Below are 22,753 nucleotides of genomic sequence, written 5' to 3'. Positions count from 1 at the left end.
ATATATATATATATATGCACACACACACACATACATGTATATAAACATGTTGGCTTTTTATATGTGTATGTATATATACACATATATATATAGTCTTTGCCTAGAGGTCCTGCAGTCTAACTTAAAATTGACAAGTCTTGAAAGAGAAAAGGATGAAGATAGCAGTGCTAGAATTTGTTGATGATGTGATAATTCCAAGTTGTTTGGGAGACATGTTAATGTGCAAATAAAGAAGTAAAAAGGTTGCTTTCCTCCAGTGTCTCCCAGTCAGGTAATTCTTGTTTGCCAGTTATGTATTACAGTGCAGTTGTCTTGAAAAAAGCTAACAAGATGTTCCAGCTATGTAGTCATATTGTTTAATACCAGCCTGTTCCTTTTTGTTTGACCAGGTCCATTCTTTATCATTAGTACTGAATAAGAAAACTAGTGAGCTTGCTAAAGCCAGTGTGTCAAAACTCGCAGCTCACTTGGAAGTGATTGGTGAGTAAATTAGAGGGCTAAGGTTGTATGCAGTTTAAAATTAAAGGAGGTGAGCACTGGAGTTATGATTTGAAATACTTTTATTTTGGTGCTCATTGGGGTTTTTTTGTGTGTTTGTTTCCTGGGTAAGATGCACAGACTTGTTTTTAAATCAAGTTCAGAATTTACACTTTAATTCCTTGTATCCCTCCCAGTAGTTGTCATTTTAGCTGAGATTATCTAGGATTTTAATAGTTCACTTTCACAGAGCAGAACAGTAGTGTATATTACTGTTTTAGAGGAAAAAGAAAGAATTCTGTGTAAGTTTTCACAAATCAAAGTGATGTGATCCCATACATAATGTAAAGCATAGGGTTGTGTTTGGGTTAATATAATCTTGGTAGCAGAAAGACATGATTTTCTTTGAACATGATGTTGAATGTGATATATTTAATTACTTGTAATGAGTTTATCCCACTAATAGAAACTTTTGGGTCTTAGTAACTTATCTGTGTTAGAAGATCCTAATTGTCTGTCTTCTTTTTGCAGAGGGAGATTTAGCCTTGCAAGGAAGTATTGGAAGTCTGTCCTTAAGTGATCTTACAGCTCATGGAGAATTTTACAGAGAACGTTTCACTACAAGTGGTGAAGAAGCACTCATTTTCCAAGTCTATAAGTATGAATATAAACTTCTTGTTACTCAATAATAGCGTCATTCACTTCCTGTGAACATCAGTTAAATTCTCTATATTATTATGTTGAATACAAGCAAAAATGCATAGCACTGTTTGTAAAATGTAGCTAACATCACTTAATTTTACTTTCAACCTTTATCATAGATATGGAAGGCCAGATCCATTGCTACAGAGGGAATGTGATATTCGTGTCACTCTGCGAATGGCATCTGTTCAGTATGTGCATACTCAGCGTTTCCAGGCAGAGGTGGTGTCTTTCATCCAGCATTTTACTCAGCTTCAGGATGTCTTGGGGCGGCAAAGAGCAGCAATTGAAGGACAAACAGTATGTCTGGGTTTTTTCTCTTCTTTTCTAGCCTATTTTTGGAAGTTGAAATGCAGTATAAAATTTGTTACTACATCAACTCACTGAGTTGAAATGATGGGAGATTTTACAGTTCTCATGTTAGTGGAGATTGCTCATACTCATCTTGTACTTAAAAAACCTTATTTAGGACCATCATGCTGCTATTTGAAAGTGCAGAATATCACATTTGCATATTTCTTAAAACTGGCAACTGCATCCCACAGTATGCACTGATACATGTATTTTCCTATCTTTATGGTGCCGCACAAAAAGAGCTGGAGATTTTACCTTGCCTTTTTCTCCACTGATCACCAGGTAGTTGTAATACCTGAATAAGGAGAACCAAGTGCGAAGTCCTTCTGTTCTACTCAGTTGTATGGCTGATTAAGTATGGTGGCTGGTAGACTGAGATCAGATGCTGAACTTCTGATAATCATGACAGTCATAGCCTATTTTGTACAAAACCTAATGTGGGAGTGGTTAATAGAGTTAATAGTAATAGTCTTCTTTAAAAAGACACTTCTTATAACTGGAAGAAAGACAGTTAATACTTGAGTATTTTAAAATGCTTCCTTGTGCATCAGTTAGGAAGTCTGAATCTAATTTTGAAATGTCTGTTCTAAATGGTGGTTATTTTCCTTTTGTAAATAACTTTTCTCAAGTAACCTTTAAGTAGTGAGCTGTGTAGTGTCTGTTATGCCTCTTAGTTCAGTGGTGACAGTGTTCACTTCTGATTGCTGTACCAGTTGCACAGGTGTGTGCTGTTTGCATCCTAGTCCTTTTTTAGCTAGCCTTTATTCTCTGCCTAAGACAACAGTTATAAAATTTTATAACATCTTAATTTTGTAAATCAAGGAATAGTGTTCCTCAATTCAGTACTAATGAGTGTGAAATAATCACCCACTTCCTGTATTTTTTAATAATTTTAGTCAATTTTTGCTCTTCCCAGGTAAGAGATAAAGCACAGCGAGCTTCCCGAGTTCTTCTTGATATTGAGGCTGGTGCTCCTGTTTTGCTTATACCGGAAAGCTCAAAGTCTAATAGTCTTATTGTAGCTAACCTTGGAAAACTGAAAGTCAAGAACAGATTTCTGTTTGCGGGTATGCCGGGTACTTTTTCATTAAAGAACAAGGTAAGATCATTATTTGTTAATCTAGCAGCTTGTGGTTTTTGTAGTTCATTTTATTTATATATCAAAATGGCAAATGAGTCTTTATTTTGCTTCGTATATTCACTTTGTACTACTAGGTAAAACAGTCTGCACCAGTGTGCTGGGTGATCTTCTGGATCTGGCCTGCTGCTGATTGTACCCAGCTGCTCCCTTCTGTGCCTGCACCTGGGCTTGCTTTCTGAGACCTTCAGGGCAGGGGGAGACTGTTCTGTGGCAGGCACTAGAACTGGCCTTGTTAGGGAGCAGATCCCAGCTGGGTGCACACCTGAATGTGGGAGCATAACAGGCTTTCAGCTAACCATATTTGGTAATTCTTCAACTCCACCAAACCAACTCTGAACAATGTAAACAGCAGAAAATAGGAATCTGTATTGGTTGAGACTTGCTGGAACACACTGAAGAACAGAATTGGGTTTACTCCCCCCCTCCCCTTGCTCCTTTTAATGAAGCTGAGTATGTGTAGTTGCTTTCATCAGATGAAACCTAATGAAAGTTTCCAGTAAATGCTTGAACCTAAGGCTAGATGCAGGACAGGAGATAGTGTTGCTGTTGAGAGATGCGGCCACAAAATTTGTGGTAAGGGAAATTTATCTTGAATGGCTTTCCATATTTAGCATATGCTAGAAAAGAGGTAGGTATTCTGGGAACCCTCTAATTCCATTTTAAAGGGGGGCAGAAATGAGGTAGAATAAATTGCTATGCAGTTTTGTGGTGTGTCTTTTACCTCCATCTAATTTACATCTACCAGTGTCTTTACTGTAAGGAAGTATTGGACTGTATTATTGAGTTGTCTTCCGTACTGTAGTGTGCTAACCTATTTAAAGGTTTGTAAGTGGCAGATTCCTAAATTTATAGTTTAAAGAAGGGATGTATGCATAGTAATTTTATTTCAACTTAAAAATACTGTGTTACATAGTACTGTAGAAATTTGGCAGTTTGAAATGGGATCAGGTGGGGGCTTGGGGTTTTTTTTTGTTTGTTTTTTGTTTTCATTTTTTCTCTGTCCTGTGTTTATTTTTGAGGATCTGATTTTACAAGGCAATGCATACAAGGATCCAGTTTTATTTGAGGTATTTCACATCTTTATAATAGTGTTCAGGTGCTCCTCATTCATTAAAAATAAAAAGGAAATCTTCTTGTGGAATTTAGCACTTTAAAAGTTCATTTGGACATTAAAAATTATGTTTCTGTTCGAAAGACTGCTGAATTCTGTAAGAATTGGATTTAAATTTGTTGTGGTGTGTTCTTCACGCATGTCTGAGGAGCTATTAATTTGGATTTATTGCATAAATTCATAGATTTAGAGGTGATGTGATGATTTTTCTTTGCATGTACTTTTCTGCCTTGTCTTCACAGTATAAAGTTAAATGTTAATGTCTTCAAATTTTCAATCTTAAAATCCTTGATCATGGCTGCAATTAATTTTTCCAATGAAAAATATTTTAAAACCACATAAGAAAAGTAAGATGAATAATGTAATAAGTAAGATATTTAATTAAATAAAGAAGGTTTATGGGTAAGGATTGTACAGTGACATCATAAGCTGGATACAGAAAAAGTGGGAAATGATAGTAACAATACTACAGTCACGGGTAAAGTGAGCAATTCCAGAGTAAGAGGAAATGGATCACTAAAAACAGATGACAGTTATCTGCTAGGGCATGTGTAGCCTAATGACCCCTGAAATTGGCTTCAGAGTATAAATATGTGTAAATCTGTTCCACCAAACCTGTGTTTCAGGGAGAATAAATTCTTGATGGTGACTACTTTACTAGTGAACTATACCCTTTGCAGGTTTTTGATGCTAGACAGCATCATGAAGGTGGAAAAGCTCATAAGATTTCCACTAGATATGTTGTGATGGGGAAATGTCTAAAATGTTACATCAATATAAATCAGCTCTTCCTTTTTCATCTGTGGGGATTTTAACAGTTAAGGGTAGGGATTTATTCTGTCTTAAATTTAGCTACTGCATAAAACATTTTGGGATGCATTTCAGTGTGATGATTGAAATATTTAAAGCACATAAAATGACTTCATGTATAGAACTGTTTCTTCACATATTCTAAAAAAATACTAAGTTGCTGACAGGATCTTGCAGAAATAATGGCATATGGTCTTTTCATCATTAGAAGATGTTCTGAAAACCAGCCTTTAATATTTAACAGTCTTTATTGTACAGAAATCCTTGATATCTTGACAGTCTTACTTCTCTATTTTGTATTCACTTTATTTACTTGAGGTTTTTTTGTTTTGTGCAAAATCCACTGGTTTTGAATTAATTTCTCATTGAAAAGATTTTACAACATTTTTTGAAAATGTTGCTGAAATAAACTTTTTTAAAAAAATGTTTTACTCTGCTATTAAGATTATAGGAAAAAAGTTTGACCATCTTTCTACAGTAAAATATACTAGCATTGAAATAAAGTATTTAGGTTTTTTGACAGCTTGAGCCTCAGTGTATTGGTTCCTTCAAATTTACATGAAAATCTATTGTTAATTACAACATTATTTTCATTAGCAGGATTCAGTTCAATTTTCATCTCCTTTGGGAACACCGAAACATAGCATGAAGAAAACAAGTGCTGATGAATCAAAAGTAGTGATGGAAGGGTTGTTCATGAAAAAATCACCAGGAACAAACATTTCTAGGCTGAAGAGTGAGCCGGTGCTGAATACGTTGAGTAAGCAACAAGAGCAACAATCAAAGCTACCTATTGTACCAAACCCTGACAGCCCAGGTACGTGATAAATAGTAGAAACCCCATACACCTCTTTTTTTTTTTCTTGTAGTGCAATTTTGCTAATATTTTATGGGACACTGAAAAAGTAAGGCTCTGGGCCTAAAGGTGGTAGATTTCAAAATAAATTATGTCTTAGTTTCAAGGTTGATTTTTGCAGCTTAAAGGATTAGAGAGTTGTAGTTCAGTTTCTGGAAAAACAGTCCTGCGATTTGGACATGTTTTGAGATGTATGTTGCATATCATACAGAAGACATATCAGTAGTTTACATTTATCGGTGAATGAGCTTCGTATCTGGTAGTTACAAATGAGCATGAATAAAAGTAATAAAAATCAGAATAACTTCCAGGAGAAACAAAATTTAATTTTAAAGTAAATTGCATTAGTTTTGTACAGATTCTTTTTTCTGTTTCCTAATGTATTATTTCCTGTACACTTGCAGAGGATCACATCTGCCTCTTAGACTGCATTGTGGTTGATCTGCAGGACATGGACATATTTGCTGCAGAAAGATATCAGAGAGAGTACTCAAAGGCTGTGGAAGATTCAAGTGCGGACTTGAACTTTCCATCCTACTTCGTGAGGCAGACAGGAAGAAGCCTGCTAACAGAACCTTTCAGGCTGAAGTTACAAGTAGAGAGAAACTTAGACAAGTGAGTTTATTTAAACAGGACCACTTCATGCTGTCAGCCTAAAGCCAGAGTTTTAGATGTCTTTCATCATATTTTAAGTGTTGCCTGCTGTGTTATAGCACCTTCAAACACTGAGGGTTTTTTCCTTTGTTGTAGAGAGTTAAGTCATGCAGTTGCAGACATATCGATCCATGGCAATCTGTCATCAGTCCATTGCTCTCTGGATTTGAATAAGTATAAACTGATACGTGGACTGCTGGAGAACAACCTTGGGGAGCCTATAGAAGAGTTCATGCGGCCTTATGATCTGCAGGATCCAAGAATTCATGTAAGAGGAACTGTATGCAGTTGAAATTCTCTTCTCAAATGTCTGGAGGTTTTGCTGATTTGGCTAAATATCTGTTACTTTCTTGTAGTTTACCAGGTGGACTGGTAGATTTAAAAAAGAAAAAAAAGAAAATCTAGGTAAACAAGCAGTGAAGGAACCTTTTTGTCTGTAGATACTCCTGTGAATTCAAGTTTGTTTTGGCATTACCGTTGCCCGTTCTGGCGTGGCTTGTTTCTATGATTGTTTCATGTTTCTGAGATTCTAATCTTTAGGAGAGACTGTGAGAAACAACCATCATTGCTTGTATTTGTTAGTTTGTTTTAGATCTGAAGTATATCAGTGGGGAAAAAAGCTAACAAATCTGTGAACACTATACTTTTTAATTTTTCTTCCGAAGTATTGAAGCTGAGCTGCTATTGCAGTATGTTATTGGTACATCAACAAGCTTAAGGTACTTCCATTTGAATGGAGGTTTTTGGAGGTGCTTGAAGGTTATCCTGTAATCACATGCAGGGTGATGATTCCTTTGTAGTGGCGTCTATGGCATTCCTAAAGACTTAGGAGTTTGGAATGTAATACTACTTTGTTTTTAATGCCTTCTTTTTATTTCAGTAATAAAAGCTTTACAGCATGGCTGAGCTTTTTTTTTTTTTCCTTTTTCCTTTTGAGAAGGTTCTCAAGTATCACGTATTTGGCCATTGCCAAATACTGTGCTTCCAGGAAGACTGTGAGCAGCACCTGGAAATAATCAATATTTATCTGTATTACTGGGAAGGCAAGTTGTTGAACAACATGTTTCAGCTTGATCTGCTGGGGCTTCTAAGCACTGTCTATGTGCATGACTGTGATCTTTGCTTAAGAAGCAAATATGCAACTACAGCAGGGGGAAGAATTTCTAGGAAGCATCTAAGATCCTCTTAAGAGAGGAGAGAATGGGTGAAGCTCTCCTAATATGAATATGCTCTTCATGTCAAGCTTTTCACCTAAAACTTTTTTTAAAAAAAGTTTTAGAAACTACAAATCTGATCTAATAGAAAGTATTCTTGGCTGTTTGTTGTTTTCTTTGAGAAGGATGGAGGTGACGACTGCAACTGTTTAAAAACAAAGAAGCTGTAGAACAGTAGTGTGAAAACGGATTGATAGACAATTTTCAAGTTAAAGGCTACACTGTTGTGAAATGTAACTTTTCCCCAGCAGTGGTTAATGAAACTCTTTGAAGGTGGAAGACACTACAGCTGCTTGCATTTGTCTGAAATAACAAAACTTCATTGAGGAATGAAAGTTAAACAGGTGCTCTTAAAAAGAATGTTGGTGTTTTCCCCTTTCAGACAGTTTTGAGTGGAGAAGTGTATACTTCTATGTCATTCCTCATTGACATGGTTAATGTGAGTCTGGAACTGATGGATCCAAAAGGAAAAGATGGATGCAGCTCTTTAGCCAGGTATGAATTTTCTATTGTTACTGAATACCTTATCCTAAATACTAAGCTCATCTGAGAGATTATAGGATAGGAATTAACATAATACATGAAATTATGGTTTAATAATACAGTGAAACAGAATTTCTTTTGAGTCCAAACTGAGAGTTTCAGATGATATGAAAGATGGAAGGGAATGACACTGTTTAAAACATACCATCTGTGTCTTTCCAGTTGTCCTTGAATTTGCAGTTCAGTAATCAGCTGACTTGCCCAAGACAAATGGCATCCTAGTTAAGAAAATGTTGTGAGGCAATCTTAAAAGAAACAGATTTCTGCTATGGTGATTTGTTTTTTCTTTTTAATCCAGAACATTATTATATACAATGTAGATCTGCTTTCTATCTCTGTGACATAAGATGTGATTATAGTTGTTTTAGAAAATATGTGAATGAAAGTTATCAGCGGTATACCATGCATACTTTTAAAATAAGTAATTCTAGAAATAAATGAGTTACAAGACTTAAATGTATTGATTTGGTTTTTTTATTTTCCTAGGTTTGATTTTAAGAAATCCAAGTTGCTTTTTGAAAGCTCTTCAAATGGAACAAAGTCTGTAAATTTGGTTTCTCATTCCATGATGGCATTTGACACACGTTATGCGGGTCAGAAGTCTACTGCAGGCACGCCAAATGTGTTCAATTGCATCTTTCAGTCATCAAAGAACACTAGTAGTCCAGGAGCAATCCAGATTGAATTGCACTTCAGGTTGGTAATTCTGGGATTTATTTTCTTGTTTTTTAATAATGACATACTCAAGCAGGATTGTCATGTTTTTAATATAGCTGTTATTAACATAGATAAACTTATTGGCATTGTATTAAAATCTGAAGACATTTTTAGGGTGGTCAGTGGTACCTGTTAGATTGAAGTCTGCAGTTAATAATTAACTGAAGGTTGTTGGATTTGGTTATTGGGCTTTTTTTGTCCTTGTTCCAATAAAATTTAGGTTTGAATGTGTATTGAATAGGATGAAGTTCTGACCTGTTAAAATCAGTAGTGCTTAAAGCCTGAGAAGTCTGGCTTATCACTTATATGTTTGCATAAAATAATCTTACAGAATTTTTAGTATGTGTTGCACAAAAGCTGTTTTCCAGTAGGTGTCACACTTGCCTTTCTGAGAGAAGCAAGTAAATACAGAAATGGCACCTTTTTAAAAAAGTAACCTCTACATTCTCGTCTGAATTCTGTCCTACCACATTTGTGTTTTCTTATCCAATCTCTTGGAGTGCTTGAAGGCATTGCAGTGGATATCTGTTTTGTTCTAATTTAATTTTGCAAATGGGAATATAAAGTATGATGATATTCACCTTTATCAGCATTGTGTTTCATTGAGCAATGTTAACTAACAAAAAAGAGGATGAAGTGAGATGACTAGAGATGTTGGTTTCACTTTTCATCAGGCTCACTGACCAAACTCAGCTTTCTGACTCTTTTATAAGTATGATACCTTCTGAAGCAGCTGCAAGAGTAACATAGGGAAAAAAAATCTGTGGACTATTTTAGTCCAGTAGAAAATATTGAAGACATTTGTTCTTAAAGACCAACCAACCAAAACTTAGGCAATTGAGAATAATTTATTGTGAAGGTATAGATAATACATGATGGTTTTAAGTAATTAATAAGTTTGTGTTCAGAAACACACCAAGATTTTTATTTTAATATAACTAAAAATGTCATGGGATTTAAAAAAAAAAAGTTTTTGTGTAACTGTTGATCTAGGGTCTGCCTAAATTGGAGGTTAGTTTGCACAGTAGAGCCTAAACTGGTTTGAGGGGCATTTTCAGGAATTTTCTTCCCAACTGTTGTGCTTTTAAATTTTAGCCACATAAGCATGTGTTATATTTTTACTGGTGAGAGCATCCTTGGCACTAGATGTAAGCTTTTGCAGAGCTCAGTGATAGTGTTATACTGGCTTATGCCTTTTGGAAATATCCTGGAGAGCCAGGGAGGGTTAAAGGCTTTTACTATTGGAAGCAATGCAGGCAAACTGCTTCTCACAAAGGAATTGCAGTTCTTTAGAGATTTTATAGTTCAGAATGCGTTGGATATAAAATTGTTTCATGGCATTTAAGCACTTAGATGATTTTCCAGTTAGCATGACTAAATGTAATTGGTATTTCAGATCATGAAGCCAAACACTTTTATCCCTCCTAGCCAGATATTCAAAATGTGAGGCTAAAAGTTCAGTAAGGCTAGCATTTTTTCTGAATGACAGAGAAGCTTCCTGTGCTGCAAAATGCTGTCAGGGTGTGAGAGGAAACACATTGTACATCTAACTTTTAGAGGGATATGGAGCCAGGTCTAAGTTTCACACACAGTATGTTAAGTTTGATACTGAACAGATGTAAAATAGTAATAAAAAGATCAGTTTTAAAATTTGAGACTTTGCAAATGAGTATTGATAATGAAATGCGTCAAATGTGTAGCTTTTATAGGTCGGTTGGTTTAAATAGTTTTTTCAATTCATATTTTCTGTCATTACAGCTTAGAATTTATACAGCTAAGATCTGTTGAGTTTCTCTGGGTACACTAACTTGAAGAATTTTAATCTGTTTATATATGCATTTTAAAAGCCAGACACTCGGTAAACTAAGGGTATTCCTATAAATTTCTATATGGTTCTTACTTGCTAGATACTAATAGTTTGCCATATCATTTTAAGTATATGTAAGATGTAAAGTTCATATGTATGCTTCTTTCTTCTTAAAAGGTCTACTAAGGATTCCTCCAGTTTCACAGTTGTTCTGAACAATCTTCGTGTTTTTCTAATATTTGACTGGTTGTTGCTTGTTCATGACTTTTTATATACTCCTGGAGATACCAAAAAGCGGGAAAATCACCTTTCTTCCCGGCAGCGAACTTACAGCACGGAAACAACTGTAGTTCCAAAAACAGTGAAAAGTGGAGTAGTTACAAAACGTTCGTCGCTACACGTGTCTACAGAAAAACAACTGGAAGTTAAGGTTAATGTGACAGGTAAATGTCTACTTTAGTGCTTTTTTCAGAGCTTTTGTGATTAAAAGCCATGTGTTAGTGGAAAAACAGATCCGTTAAAGGACAGAAAATCAAAAAGCCTGCTATAAATGCTTAAAATACCTTTGCAGTATTTCCAGTTGCCAAATTGTTTATTATTTGTTGTTTTGTTTTGTTAAGGAACTGAATTTGTGGTTGTTGAAGACATGTCTTGTTTCGATACCAGTGCAATTATTTTGAAGGGGACTACTGTTCTTACTTACAAGCCCAAGTTGTTAGATCGTCCTTTCTCTGGTAGTTTGTTTGGCATTGAGGTAAGAAGAAATAAATGTGCTTTTGTAAAACATCTACAATTGGAAGACCTTGTGAAGATAATTTACTATGAACATATACAACAGGAATAGTCCACAGGTGATTTTTGAAGTTCATTAGTTCCTCATCAGATGCTCCTGTTCTACAGCAGTTTGAAGAATGTTTTAATATTGTTTCTGTAAGACATTGAAACAATTGAATATTATCTCAAAGTATTGCTAGTTCCGAGTATAGCTCCCAGCCATAAACTGGCAACTTAATTGAACACTGAGGAGTGACTGGGTGAAAAGAAGCCGACATAGTCAGCAAAGGCCTGGAAACTGTAATCATAACTGACTTGAGGTGAACGAGCAGTATCACACCATTGGAAAATGCAAGTAGAGGATCCTTTGCAAGTAGGAATTTGAAGTATACAAAGTCCTTGCATCTGTTCAGCAGAGTAGGACCACAGCTGGAGTGCTATGGCCAGTCTTGGGGAAACGGCGCTGAAGAAGCTCTGAACAATTGATAAGAAAGCAACACGAACACTCAGAATTGAGGGTTACATAATATATTGGGAAAGCTTAAAAGAACTTGCTCAGAAGAAGAGGCTGTACAGAGATAGGTAAATCCTAAATGGTTATTGCAGGCTAAAGAACAAAGTGTTTTCCATATCTGGTAGGCGGAGTAGTGGAGTTAAGCTTAGCAGTAAAGAGAATATTTTGTTGCATATCACAATCTCTTTTCCTGAATTTACAGCATAGCTGGCCACTGGAATAAATTGTCTGGAATCTCTGCTGTTTTAAAGTTTACAAAGGAACTGTCTGTAGAAAACAGTTCATGGCTGTAGTTCATGTTTTGTGATAAAGAGCCAGTCTTTGATTTAGAGGTTCTTGCCAGTCCTGTTCTCTTCATTCCTCATTTAAAAAAAAATATTTGTAATTTTTAGGTTTTTTCATGCCGGTTAGGAAACGAGCAAGAGACTGCACTGTCAATTATTGATCCGGTACAAATTCAGATGGAACTTGTTGGAAGTTCTTCCTACCCAAGTGGTTCTGGACTGTTGGATGCTTTCAATAGCGAGGATTTTCCTCCTATTCTAGAGGTAACATTAAGGGCCTGAATAAAAATGTATGCAATAGAGAATACTAGATCATGATCTAGCACTTTTTTTTATGCCCAAGGATTGAATAGCATGCTTTCAAATGTATAAGAAAAGAATAAGATAATTTTTTCCTGAAGTGGAAAAGACAAAAAAGCAAGCATGCAGAGAATGCTCTTAGTGTATGGGAGTGATTTCTAAGTTATAGAGTAGGAAAAAAAGTGGGCTGATAATGTAGACATGTTAGATAGTTCCTAATACCTGAAAGAAAAAGGTTTATTTTCTGTATCTCATTGTTGGTGTTTTTTTAGATGGAAAGTCTATTTAGAGACTTCTTTTTACATTACACCGAATGCTCTTAGTGCTTTTGATTGTTCATAATAAATAACAAATTTGGTAATTTTATTAATGGAGCTTTTGTGGTCAACAGGTTTTAATATTTATTTTTGTCTTCCTTTCATAAAAGCTTTGTTAATAGCCGAAATATACAAGAAACATATGTAGAAAAAGGTAACTGAATCTTAATTTTTAATTTTTGATCTAGATTCAGTTGCAAGCACTGGATATCAGGCTGTCCTACAATGATGTTCAACTGTTCTTGGCAATTGCAAAGTCAATTCCTCAACAGACGAGTGCAGCTATGCCTGACTCAACTGGGTCAATTGCTGAGAATACTGCTAATCCTCCCAGTTTAGCACTGGTGAATGAGACTTCCTCCACGACACGTGAAAGCAGAGAGATATCCAAACGTGTGTTGGATCCTGTTCTTGGTACGTTTTTAACTGTTGGAGTGAAGCCATTTTTTATATCTAAAGGAGGTTTCTGCAGTATGAAGCTAGACTATATGCTTAACACAAAAGATGTTATCTTCACTGTATAAAACCCTTCATTGGTTTGAATAATCTGACGATAGCATTATACTGATGACAGTGTAAAAAAGTAGGGGTTTTTGGAGTTTTTTTCTGCTCACAGTATGACAGAGGGTTGTTTTATAATACATTTTATTCATCATCACTTGTCATTGTAAATCATCACGATGGAGTACATCTTAGGTAGCACGCTTCTAAATGGGGAGAAGGGCCACCTCTTCAAACTCATTAAATTGATAGTGAAATGGAAACCATCATAATTGCTAGTTATCTCTTCATATCTAGCAATCTTTTGTTTTATTGACACTGATTTTTTTACAAACAAAAAATTGTCTGATCGGAACCACTGCCTGACAATAATGAGGAAATGCACACTAGCGAAAGAGGCTTTCTTCTCTGCTACTGTGCTTGAGTCATGTGGGGAATCCAAAGTAAATAAGTAATTGCATTCTGAATAAAGGGTTGGTTTACAAACAAATTTTCATCTCAACTGAAATTCATGGAGTATGTTGGCTTTCTGTAGGAGAATGAAAATAGCCCATATATTCTAGAATACAAAAGTTATGTACCAGGGGTTTGGTTTTCAGGTTTTTTTGTTTGGTTTGGGGTGGGTATTTTTGGAGTGTTTTGTTTTGTTTTTTTAAAGCAGTGCTGAATTGTATGCTTTTTCTACAGTTGCAATCTTAAAGGAACAAAACCCCATTTTTCATACATATACATTAATTTTAGAAATGTAACCAAGTTGATACCTGTCAAGGATTTGTAATTGGCTAACTGTTCAATTACAGAGGTACAGCTGGCTCGCCTCCAGGAGCTGGGATTCAGTATGGAAGATTGTCGTAAAGCTCTTTTGGTCTGCCAAGGTAACCTCAAATATTCTTAAGTTGACTTTGCAGATTGTTTATGCTGCCTAACTTCCATTTAGGTAAACATTTTCAGACTGTAAGGTAGCTGATGCACAGGGAATATTCCCTTCTCTTCTTTACTTTGGTTCTGTGTTGGCATATAATCCTCATTTTTCTGTTCTACTCCTGTGTAGAACCCACCCCTCAAAAATGCTTCTTGCCATTTGGGATGTCATATGTGTGGTGTTTGAGTGCATTTTGCTTTGGAAGTTTGGGGTGGTTTCTTTTTTTTTTTATGGTGTTCCTATTTCTTGCTGTTAGCCGTCTCTTTCTCTTTAGAGCATGTGTCTTCATCTCTCCCTTTTTGAGTCATGTCTTTTACCTACTTCTACATGCAATACATAAAAAGGAGATGAAGCTTCAACACAAGGGATTCTTTTTCTTTAACACCATCATGTTTCTCACCTTATTTATAGGCATTCATAGTATTAATATAGATTTATATTATATTATGTTGCCACTTGGGTTGCAAACTTCAAAACACATTTCTTATTCTTAGAAAATACCAATCTATTTATAATCTTACCATATCTGTTACTAAATAGAACACGTGCAAGGTACTGTTGATGTCTTGCAATACTTCTTAAGAGAAAGGGAATTAGTTTGCTTCCTTTTTATTTTTATTTTTTTTGTAAATAAGTACATTTCATGGAGAAAGTAGATGATGATTGATTGGTTGTTTGGTTTTATCTAAGGTGACTTGAAAAAAGCAGCGAGTTGGTTATTTAAGAAGGCTGAACCTTTGAAATCTGTTTCCCTGACTTCTTCTGGTCAAGATAACCAGGGCATTGTGCCTTTTCAGTTCATCTCTGGAGTGGAAATAAAGGCAGAGAGTATATGCATTTGCTTTATTGATGACTGCATGGATTGTGATGTTCCCCTTGCTGAGTTAACCTTTTCACGTGAGTATCTTGTGTTGCTAAGTGAGTCGCGTAGAATTGCTGTCAGTTACTGTGTATGTTCAGCATCAGGCTCCAGTCTCTTAGAACTTGTGAAATTTCTACTGAGAGTGTTTTGGTGGTGTTGGTGGTTGTTGTGTGGGGTTTTGGTTTTTGGGGGGTTCTTTTTTGGCTTTTGGGAGGTTTTTTAGTTTTTGTTTGTTTAAGTTTTGGTTTTAAGAGTATAGTCTTTGTAGGGTAAAGATTCTGTTTTCCCCTTTATATGTCACATAACACCGTAGGGAAGCTCTGTGCTATAAAGCATGACTCTATAAATGTTATTTTTGGAGTATTATGATATACTTTTTTTACCATTTCAATTTAAAAGGCAAGATAAAACCTTCTATTGCTTACTTAACAGTTCACAAAATTAGGAAAATTGGTTGTTTTGCATTAGTGTGCCATTCACTTTTTTTTTTTTTTTTTTTTTTTTTTTAGGATTGAATTTTCTCCAACATTTGAGAGCCAACCCTGAAGGCTACGCTCATTTTACCCTCTCTGGAGATTATTACAATCGTGAGCTTTCAGGTGAAATACTGGGGGGGGTTGTTGTTTTCTTTATTTAAGTTTAGGAAAACAGCTTTGGCTACTAGAGTAGTCTGAAATTCACCCAACGTGAGATGCATACAAGGGAATGTGAAAGGTTGACTTTTGTGACTCTGTGTGTGAGAGAACGTGTGATCCTAGACAAGGTATCCTAACTTGATATCAGATGGAAGGTTGTGGAAAGTGGAGAGACTGCTGATGTGAAAGTTGCACTGAAGCTCTCAAATGTGATTGCATAAAAAGGTTATCTAAGAGCATGCCAGTTACATAACTAGCTGTCTCTGTGTTCACTTCTTAGTATTTAATTGTTTTGTTGCATTCAGTTTGTTACTTATTTCAGAAGGAAAAGCATGTGAGAGTAGGTGACTAGGCTGAAGACAGTGCTTTAACATAAGACCACTATCATGATTTATATTTTAGATATAAAAAAGCAAGTTATGCCTTAATACAGGTCAGCCACTGACAAAAGAAACAATCTAGTTATGTGTTTGCTTTGAACTGAGAAACTAAATTTTTCTGTTATATAATTGGTGAAAACAACCTCAGGAATTATCTGTCAAGCAGGATATTTTTAAAAACAAAAACTATGTTGGGTGTTTTTTTAAATAGCTTTTAGACCTTTGTTTTTACTGATACTGAATAGTAGGCCAGCTTATGTATAATTGTGTGAAATTAATTCTCAAAACTATTTCAGAGAACTTAGTTCCAGCTAACGTCAGTATGAAGCTGAATTGCCTTCTGATGCTTCCCTCCGAATTAAGATATTTCTGCCAGACCCTATGTATAGTGTGCACTGGTTCAAATGAAGGGGCTGGAGTAGCTTTGTATTAGCTAGTGAATTAAATCTGTAGGCTTAAAAGTTCATCTTGAGTGCAAATTGAAAGTAAAGGATCTCATTATTAAAGCTGCAGTATTAAATACTTTGGTATGTAAACAGCATTCCAATGTGGCCTTCAAATGTGTAATACATGGAAGATTTTCTGTTTGTTCTCAGGCTGGGAGCCATTTATTGAACCATGGCCATGTTCAGTTACTTGGCAACAACAAGCTTCGAGCCGCCTCCACCCTTCCCGACTGAAGCTGGAAGTAAAGGCTAAGCACCGTTTGGATATAAACATTACCTCTGTCTTAATAGGTATATTGGGATATTCCCTGAAAGCATCACTATACAATCTAATTTTCACTGTACTGAAAATGACAGTCATTTCTAATTGGGTCCTGCTGGTGTCCCATAGGTGGAGAGAGGGAGATTTGGCACAAGTCCTTAGGTACTTCACATGATATTGTACACAGGTGTGCATTTAGGCAGCCTGTATTTTATCAAATATTGTGAAAGTGTAAAGACATGAGCTACGTATTTTAGAGGTTAGTAGGAATTCTTTCTCTGGTCATATGAATTTGATAGAATTCATATGTTATTTGAAATTTATCTTTAATCAGAAACAGTCTTTCATCTAGAGTTTTCCATATTTTACAGTACTTTAAAATACTTTGATAAGCTCGTCATTTTTCAGTACATTGACAGATGCAGCAGGGAGCTACTCATTTCGGTTCTGCAGTTGCAGTCTCTGAAAACCTGAGCTGTCAATTCTCACCTCGGGAAATAAAAATATTTTACTCATCATTAACTCAAGCTTCATGGAATCTTCTGTGTTGTGAGACTGTGATTGTGTGCATTTCCCAGAAATATTGTTGCTTATTCTCTATGCAGATTTGAATAATTTGCTTTATGATTAATACTGTGCCAGAGGACTCCAATGGCGTCTTGATATTTATGCAGAAATATTCATTCCTCTTAAAAAGAAAAAAATACTAGAAACTACTTCTAACGTGAAAATATTTAAGGTTAATTGCCTCCTCAGGGAGAGCTCTTAAATTGCCACAGGATTGTCTTAAGAACATGGGATTCCACTGAAATGTTTTTGGGTTTTGTATTTTTTAAAAAGATCTTAAGAATATAAAAATGTCTGGTTTTGAAGACACTGCTGTGATTTCATGACCTGTTGTCTTTAACTTATGTAAGTGGCTCATAGCAAAAGCAGAGAAGTAAAACTTTTGCCATTAAAGCAGAGTAACTTTGGTGTTATGAATTTAACATACTTTTCAATTACTTTGTTTACTGCCACCTTGGAGACATTTACTGTCCATGCTTCTGTTCCTCTAGAACAGTACACGTGTACCAAGCAGTCATGGATGGAAGATTACTGTAAACAGGACAAAGAAGTGAATGTAATCAGTTCAGAAGACTGGATGGGTTCTTCGGTGGATCCACCGTGTTTTGGACAGAGTATGATACTCATTAATTGCATTTTATTTGTCTAATGTTTTACAAACATAAGTATTTGGTCTCCATAGCATGCAATGAATTGTTAGAGATAGTTGGCAAAAAAGACAAAAATGCTGTATTCTGTTCAGTTGTGTTCAATTCTTTAAAAACAGAATTCTTTCTGCCTACTTAGGTTTGAGTGAGAACCTTGCACTGCTAGTTTTGCCCTGCTTTTTTGTCACACTTCCTCAGTTAATGAGTGACTATCCTGTCAAAGATTAAACGAGAGTGTTGAGTTTAGAGTGTTTGCAGTTCAGAGGTTATCTTTTTCTTTCTGGAAAAAATGCTGTTATATTTGTGAAACAATTCTTTAAGTTGTAGCTCTTGGTATGTGGGAGGTCTTTTCAGCTTCTTTTCTCCCAGTGTTACTTCTGGAAGAAATTGTAGCAATTCAAATACTAACTTAGTGTAAGCAAATAGGTAGAGAATCATACGCTGATTGCATGATGCCAAATGTCTGTCTCTTCCCTGATGCATGATGGGGAAGAATCTACCTGTATTTGTGTGATTTTTCTTACCTGCTAACTTTGTCTTTCCTGTCTGCCAGGCCTTCCTCTTGTCTACCTTAGAACTAGGAGTACTGCCAGTTTGACTAACCTAGAGCATCAAATCTATGCTAGAGGTACTGTATAGCTGGATTTGTTTCCTGAGGTATTTTTCAGGAAGGCTTTTTTGTGAGAATGAACAAACAGACAGCAAAACCTCTTGATATTTATTGTTTGACTTTTATTGGATGTTGCAACTAAATTATTAAATTAATTATGAAAAAATAAAACCTCCTTGTAATGGTACTCTTTCTTTTCAGGCAGTAGTCTCAAAAGGCAGCTTTTACTTTGTTTTCTTTTGAAAATCAGGCCATAGTCCCAAAAATCTCAAAAAATAAATTGGCAATCGATTAAATGCCAGAATAAAAGTTCATTTGGCTTCTGGTCTGTAGAACCTGGACCAGCCAAGAAATTGTATGAAGTCAAGGTCAACACTAAAAAGATTGTTTTATTTGCACTTGGCAAAAATCAGATATTTCATTTTCAAGAATTTAATCTTCTTGCCATTTAATTGGAAAGAACTTTCTCTGTAAGCTTTAGAGAGATCAGATTTAAGTCTCCACTGACAGTGTAAGGTATATAGGAATTTGTTGTCGTTGATTTGGAAGAAAGTTGTATGCGATAATCAGTAACTTCTTCAAAAACTTACCTCCCCACCCCGCTTCACCCTTTCTTCTTGCCTCTGTAAACCTGTGCTTAAGTTATTCTTGGACACATGTTGCAGTGGGATGAATGGGTGTCAGGACATGAAGTACTTGAACTTGGTATCAGTCAGCCTTTGGAGTGACTGCAGATAAATTAGTGGAATAGATTTCATTTCTATCTTAGTTTTTCTTTAAGCATCTGATTTATCGTGTGTTCCTTCTTTCTACTTCTCTGATACAAAAAGATGTATGTGTTCAGGTAGCAGCCATTTATCTTCCTTTTTAAGCAAGCTACTGGAATTTGACAGGGTTTTTTTCTGTCCAGTCACAGTAAGTATTTTCACAGATGTGATGTTGTGCAGTATGGAAGATGAGAGTAACACTTATGTGCTTGTCAGTAATGCATATTTGAAAAAAAGTCAAACATGGTAGCTGAAGTTTCTTTCTTTTTCTTCTTCTGGGGTTTTGCTGTACCAGCATTTTAACAAAACCAGGTTACTTCTGGTTCAATTCAAATTGTTTTTGCTGCTTCATTTTAGTAGGCTTTATACTGTACAGGAAAATATTTCTACTTGTTCAGTCTTTGAGGATAGAAGTCCTATTTAAAGGGGATACCAGATAATCCTGTGTTCATCATGTTAAGTAGAGCATAAATCTTAATTATAAGTTAATGCATGTTTAATACTTTATGAGTATTTGGATGTACATTAAAAGTTACTGATTATGATTGAGTTTTCAGTTAGGTTTTCTACATGTTATAACTGGAGGCATGGTATTTTAAGAGACTTGATATGAAGAAACAAAAGAACATGTAGTTTAAGCAGTTCTGGGGGAGGGAGTGGTTTGATGTAGAAGACTCTGAGTTGCTTTGTACCATTTCTGTAATAGCTACTAAATACTTAAATTTTTTTAGTAATGTTATCCTGTTTCTTTGATTTGTTTTTCTTTAGTTAGTGCAGGTTGTGGTTCTCCAGCCATTGTGTCTCATCCTACATTAGCATCTGATGAATGCTTCTCTCATAAGCATTTAGACAAATCTTTATTCTGTTTTGTAGCTGAAATGAAGACTCCAAAACGTAGGCAGCCGTTTGTCCCATTTGCTCTAAGAAATCATACTGGATGCACTCTGTGGTTTGCTACCCTAACTACAACACCTACCCGGTAAGAAGCTGTTGTGGGATCACTTTGACAGTAGTTGTCTGGCTTCTCTAGCAGAGGCGTTGGACTAAATGATCTTTAATGTCCCTTCTAACCCAAACCATTCTATGATACTGTGATGTAGATATGTTTACTGCAGGACCTCTATTGACTGCAGCAGACTAAAACGCACTTGGTACTTGAAGTCATTTTGTCAGTTTGTAAAATGATGCGATTCTCGTCACAGGGCTGCGCTGTCTCACAGTGGGAGTCCAGGTGTTGTTCCTGAGGAAAACGGGACATTGCTGGATGACGCCCACAATGTCAGTGAATGGCAAGAAGTTATCACTGGGCAAGAGATTCCATTTGAATTTGAAGCCAGAGGGAAACTGAGACACAGGTGAAGAGACCAGGCTGTGAGATGTTTTGAAACACTTATATATGGAGCATACAGGATCATGTGAAGACACTAGCAGATAATAAATAACAAGTAGATATTTTTTTAATGTCCTGTGATTGTTTTGTTTTTTAAAATATTTAGCACTCATGTATAGACTGAAATTATCACTTGTCTAGTAAGCAGCTTGTACTGCTATTGGTGGCAGCTGTTCCTAGATGTAAGTTGGATCATTATAAGCTTTTTGAACATGTTAGGGGTCTGAATTACAAATCATACGTCCTTTATTCTAAAGGACTGTGTTGGGAAGGGGTGTTGGTTGTTGAGCGTGTTATCAGTGTTAAGAACTAGTAGAACTTATTAACAAATATGTAGCACACTTTTTGTTTATATGACGTAGTTGTACTTCTGTCTGTTCGTTAGGGAAGATGGAGTAATTGAACAGACCTAAAATTGGTCTGTCTTTACCTGTGAAATGCAAAACTTTGAGACTTTTTTTAAAAAAAACACTTCAGTGAGATTCTTTTCTCAGAATCCAGAGGATGTTCTTAGTTTGCCCTGTTTGGTGTTTACACTGTATGATAATGCTTAACAGTAATTTAACTTCATCTAACCTGGTAGGCACACGCATGATCTAAGAATTCATCAGTTGCAAGTGAGAGTAAACGGCTGGGAAGAAGTCAGTCCAGTATCTGTAGACAAAGTTGGAACGTATTTCCGTTACGCTGCACCAGATAAGAACTCATCCTCTTCTACTGTAAGTTCTGATTTTGAGTGTTTTACTAGAATATGTAATTTGTCTTAAAGATTTTGGTCTTAAAGCGGCTGCTGTATGTGATTGTCCTCTTTCTAGTTAGCTTGGACTGGGAGAGTTTGGGGATGCTGGGTTCCTAACCGGCAGTTTTACGCATGACAAAAACACAAAACAGAGTAGTCAGCAGTCTGTGCTTAGCAGTCACAGCTTCCAGTGACAGAACTGATTTATCAGTGACAGTGTTATGGACTCATGCAGGCTGAGCTGTAAATCAGCACAGCAATTCAGCAGCTATTTTTATTTCTTCTAGGAATGCGTTTCGTGTATTTAATTTACTTAAAGTAAACAACACTGGCGATTTCCTGTAAGACTAGAGATGCTGAAATATGTGGCTGCTTAGACAAAATATACTTGTCATGAAGGAAAAACGCAATTGTAATAATCAGCAGGCTGGGAGATGGTAGTTGAGGCTCAAGGAAACTACTGAAATTTTGAGACTAGCTACTGAAAATTGTTGAGGAGTGAGGAAATTGGACGTAGATAACTTTTTAGTAGAAAACAGGATTAGAATTTAATTCCATGATGCTACTGACAACAGCCAGTAGTTTCTTACTTGAATCATATCTGGTGTTTTCATATTGAAGCATAAAAACCATCCTCTCTTTCTGTAACTAGATTCTTGAGGGAAAAGGATGTGAATTAATGAGAATTGCTGTTCAGGAACATCTGTAGCTTTTTTTTTTTTACCTTTTCAACAAACCTTCCTTCATCTTCGTTTCTTTTTAAAGCAGTATGACAAACAGGTTTTGCTAATACAGTTATGACACGTTGTCCATGTTGTATTGAAGTTCAGAAACACTGTGTGATGAAAGTACTTAGTTTATTCTTCTGTAGTAATGCTCTGTATTACAGCTGAGAGTAATATCTTAAAAGCTGAACAATTTTAACTTTCTTGTTTACTTTTCTCCCAGCTTGGAAGCCCAATAAGTAGAACAAATATAATACATCCACAAGTCTATGTGAGTATATATTCTGATTTTTTTGAGAGCTACTTAAATAAGATTAGCATAATTCTACAAGTGAACTGGATTTTTCATCCTTCAACCTCCTTTCAACCTTTTCAATACAAAAGAAACAGAAGTCAAGCAAACAAAATAAACTTTCAAATCAGAACAAGTATTTAACATGATTTATAATTTCTCACCAATGTAAATGGTTGTTTGAATAATGAGTCTTAAATTCCAGTATGTGAGCCCACAGAAAATGTGGTTTGCAGGGTAGAATTGGCAATGACTTTGAGTGATGTAGGAAATAAAACACCTCAGTGGAAGGGCATCTAAGAATGAGGAAAATATGAATACTTGAAGAAAGTTCCACCTTATTTTTTAGTTTTTACAGATAGGAATGATGAGTGACTGTTAATTATATGAGACTTGGAATTCAAAATCCATTAATTTATAAAATAATGTAATA

The 22,753-nt window shown here is 35.7% G+C and overlaps 1 protein-coding gene across 1 annotated transcript in view; it reads left to right on the top strand.

Moving 5' to 3' along the window:
* Positions 1-389: 389 nt before the first annotated feature.
* Positions 390-22,753, top strand: part of LOC104547618 (vacuolar protein sorting-associated protein 13D-like) — a gene marked incomplete at its 5' end in the record, with an annotated part of 77,594 nt that continues 55,230 nt past the window's right edge. Inside the window, 23 exon segments of the mRNA XM_010193398.1 lie at positions 390-480; positions 1,009-1,135; positions 1,299-1,479; positions 2,450-2,632; positions 5,196-5,412; positions 5,856-6,066; positions 6,202-6,373; positions 7,702-7,814; positions 8,349-8,558; positions 10,564-10,829; positions 11,007-11,140; positions 12,067-12,222; positions 12,764-12,989; positions 13,877-13,951; positions 14,689-14,895; positions 15,370-15,459; positions 16,472-16,612; positions 17,642-17,764; positions 18,351-18,425; positions 20,048-20,153; positions 20,377-20,529; positions 21,148-21,283; positions 22,252-22,299. Coding sequence (XP_010191700.1) covers positions 390-480; positions 1,009-1,135; positions 1,299-1,479; positions 2,450-2,632; positions 5,196-5,412; positions 5,856-6,066; positions 6,202-6,373; positions 7,702-7,814; positions 8,349-8,558; positions 10,564-10,829; positions 11,007-11,140; positions 12,067-12,222; positions 12,764-12,989; positions 13,877-13,951; positions 14,689-14,895; positions 15,370-15,459; positions 16,472-16,612; positions 17,642-17,764; positions 18,351-18,425; positions 20,048-20,153; positions 20,377-20,529; positions 21,148-21,283; positions 22,252-22,299 — 3,441 coding nt within the window.

This window comes from Mesitornis unicolor, unplaced genomic scaffold (genome assembly GCF_000695765.1).
Source record: "Mesitornis unicolor isolate BGI_N332 unplaced genomic scaffold, ASM69576v1 scaffold8941, whole genome shotgun sequence".
Classification (NCBI taxonomy): domain Eukaryota; kingdom Metazoa; phylum Chordata; class Aves; order Mesitornithiformes; family Mesitornithidae; genus Mesitornis; species Mesitornis unicolor.
This window is presented reverse-complemented; position numbering and strand designations above follow the sequence as displayed.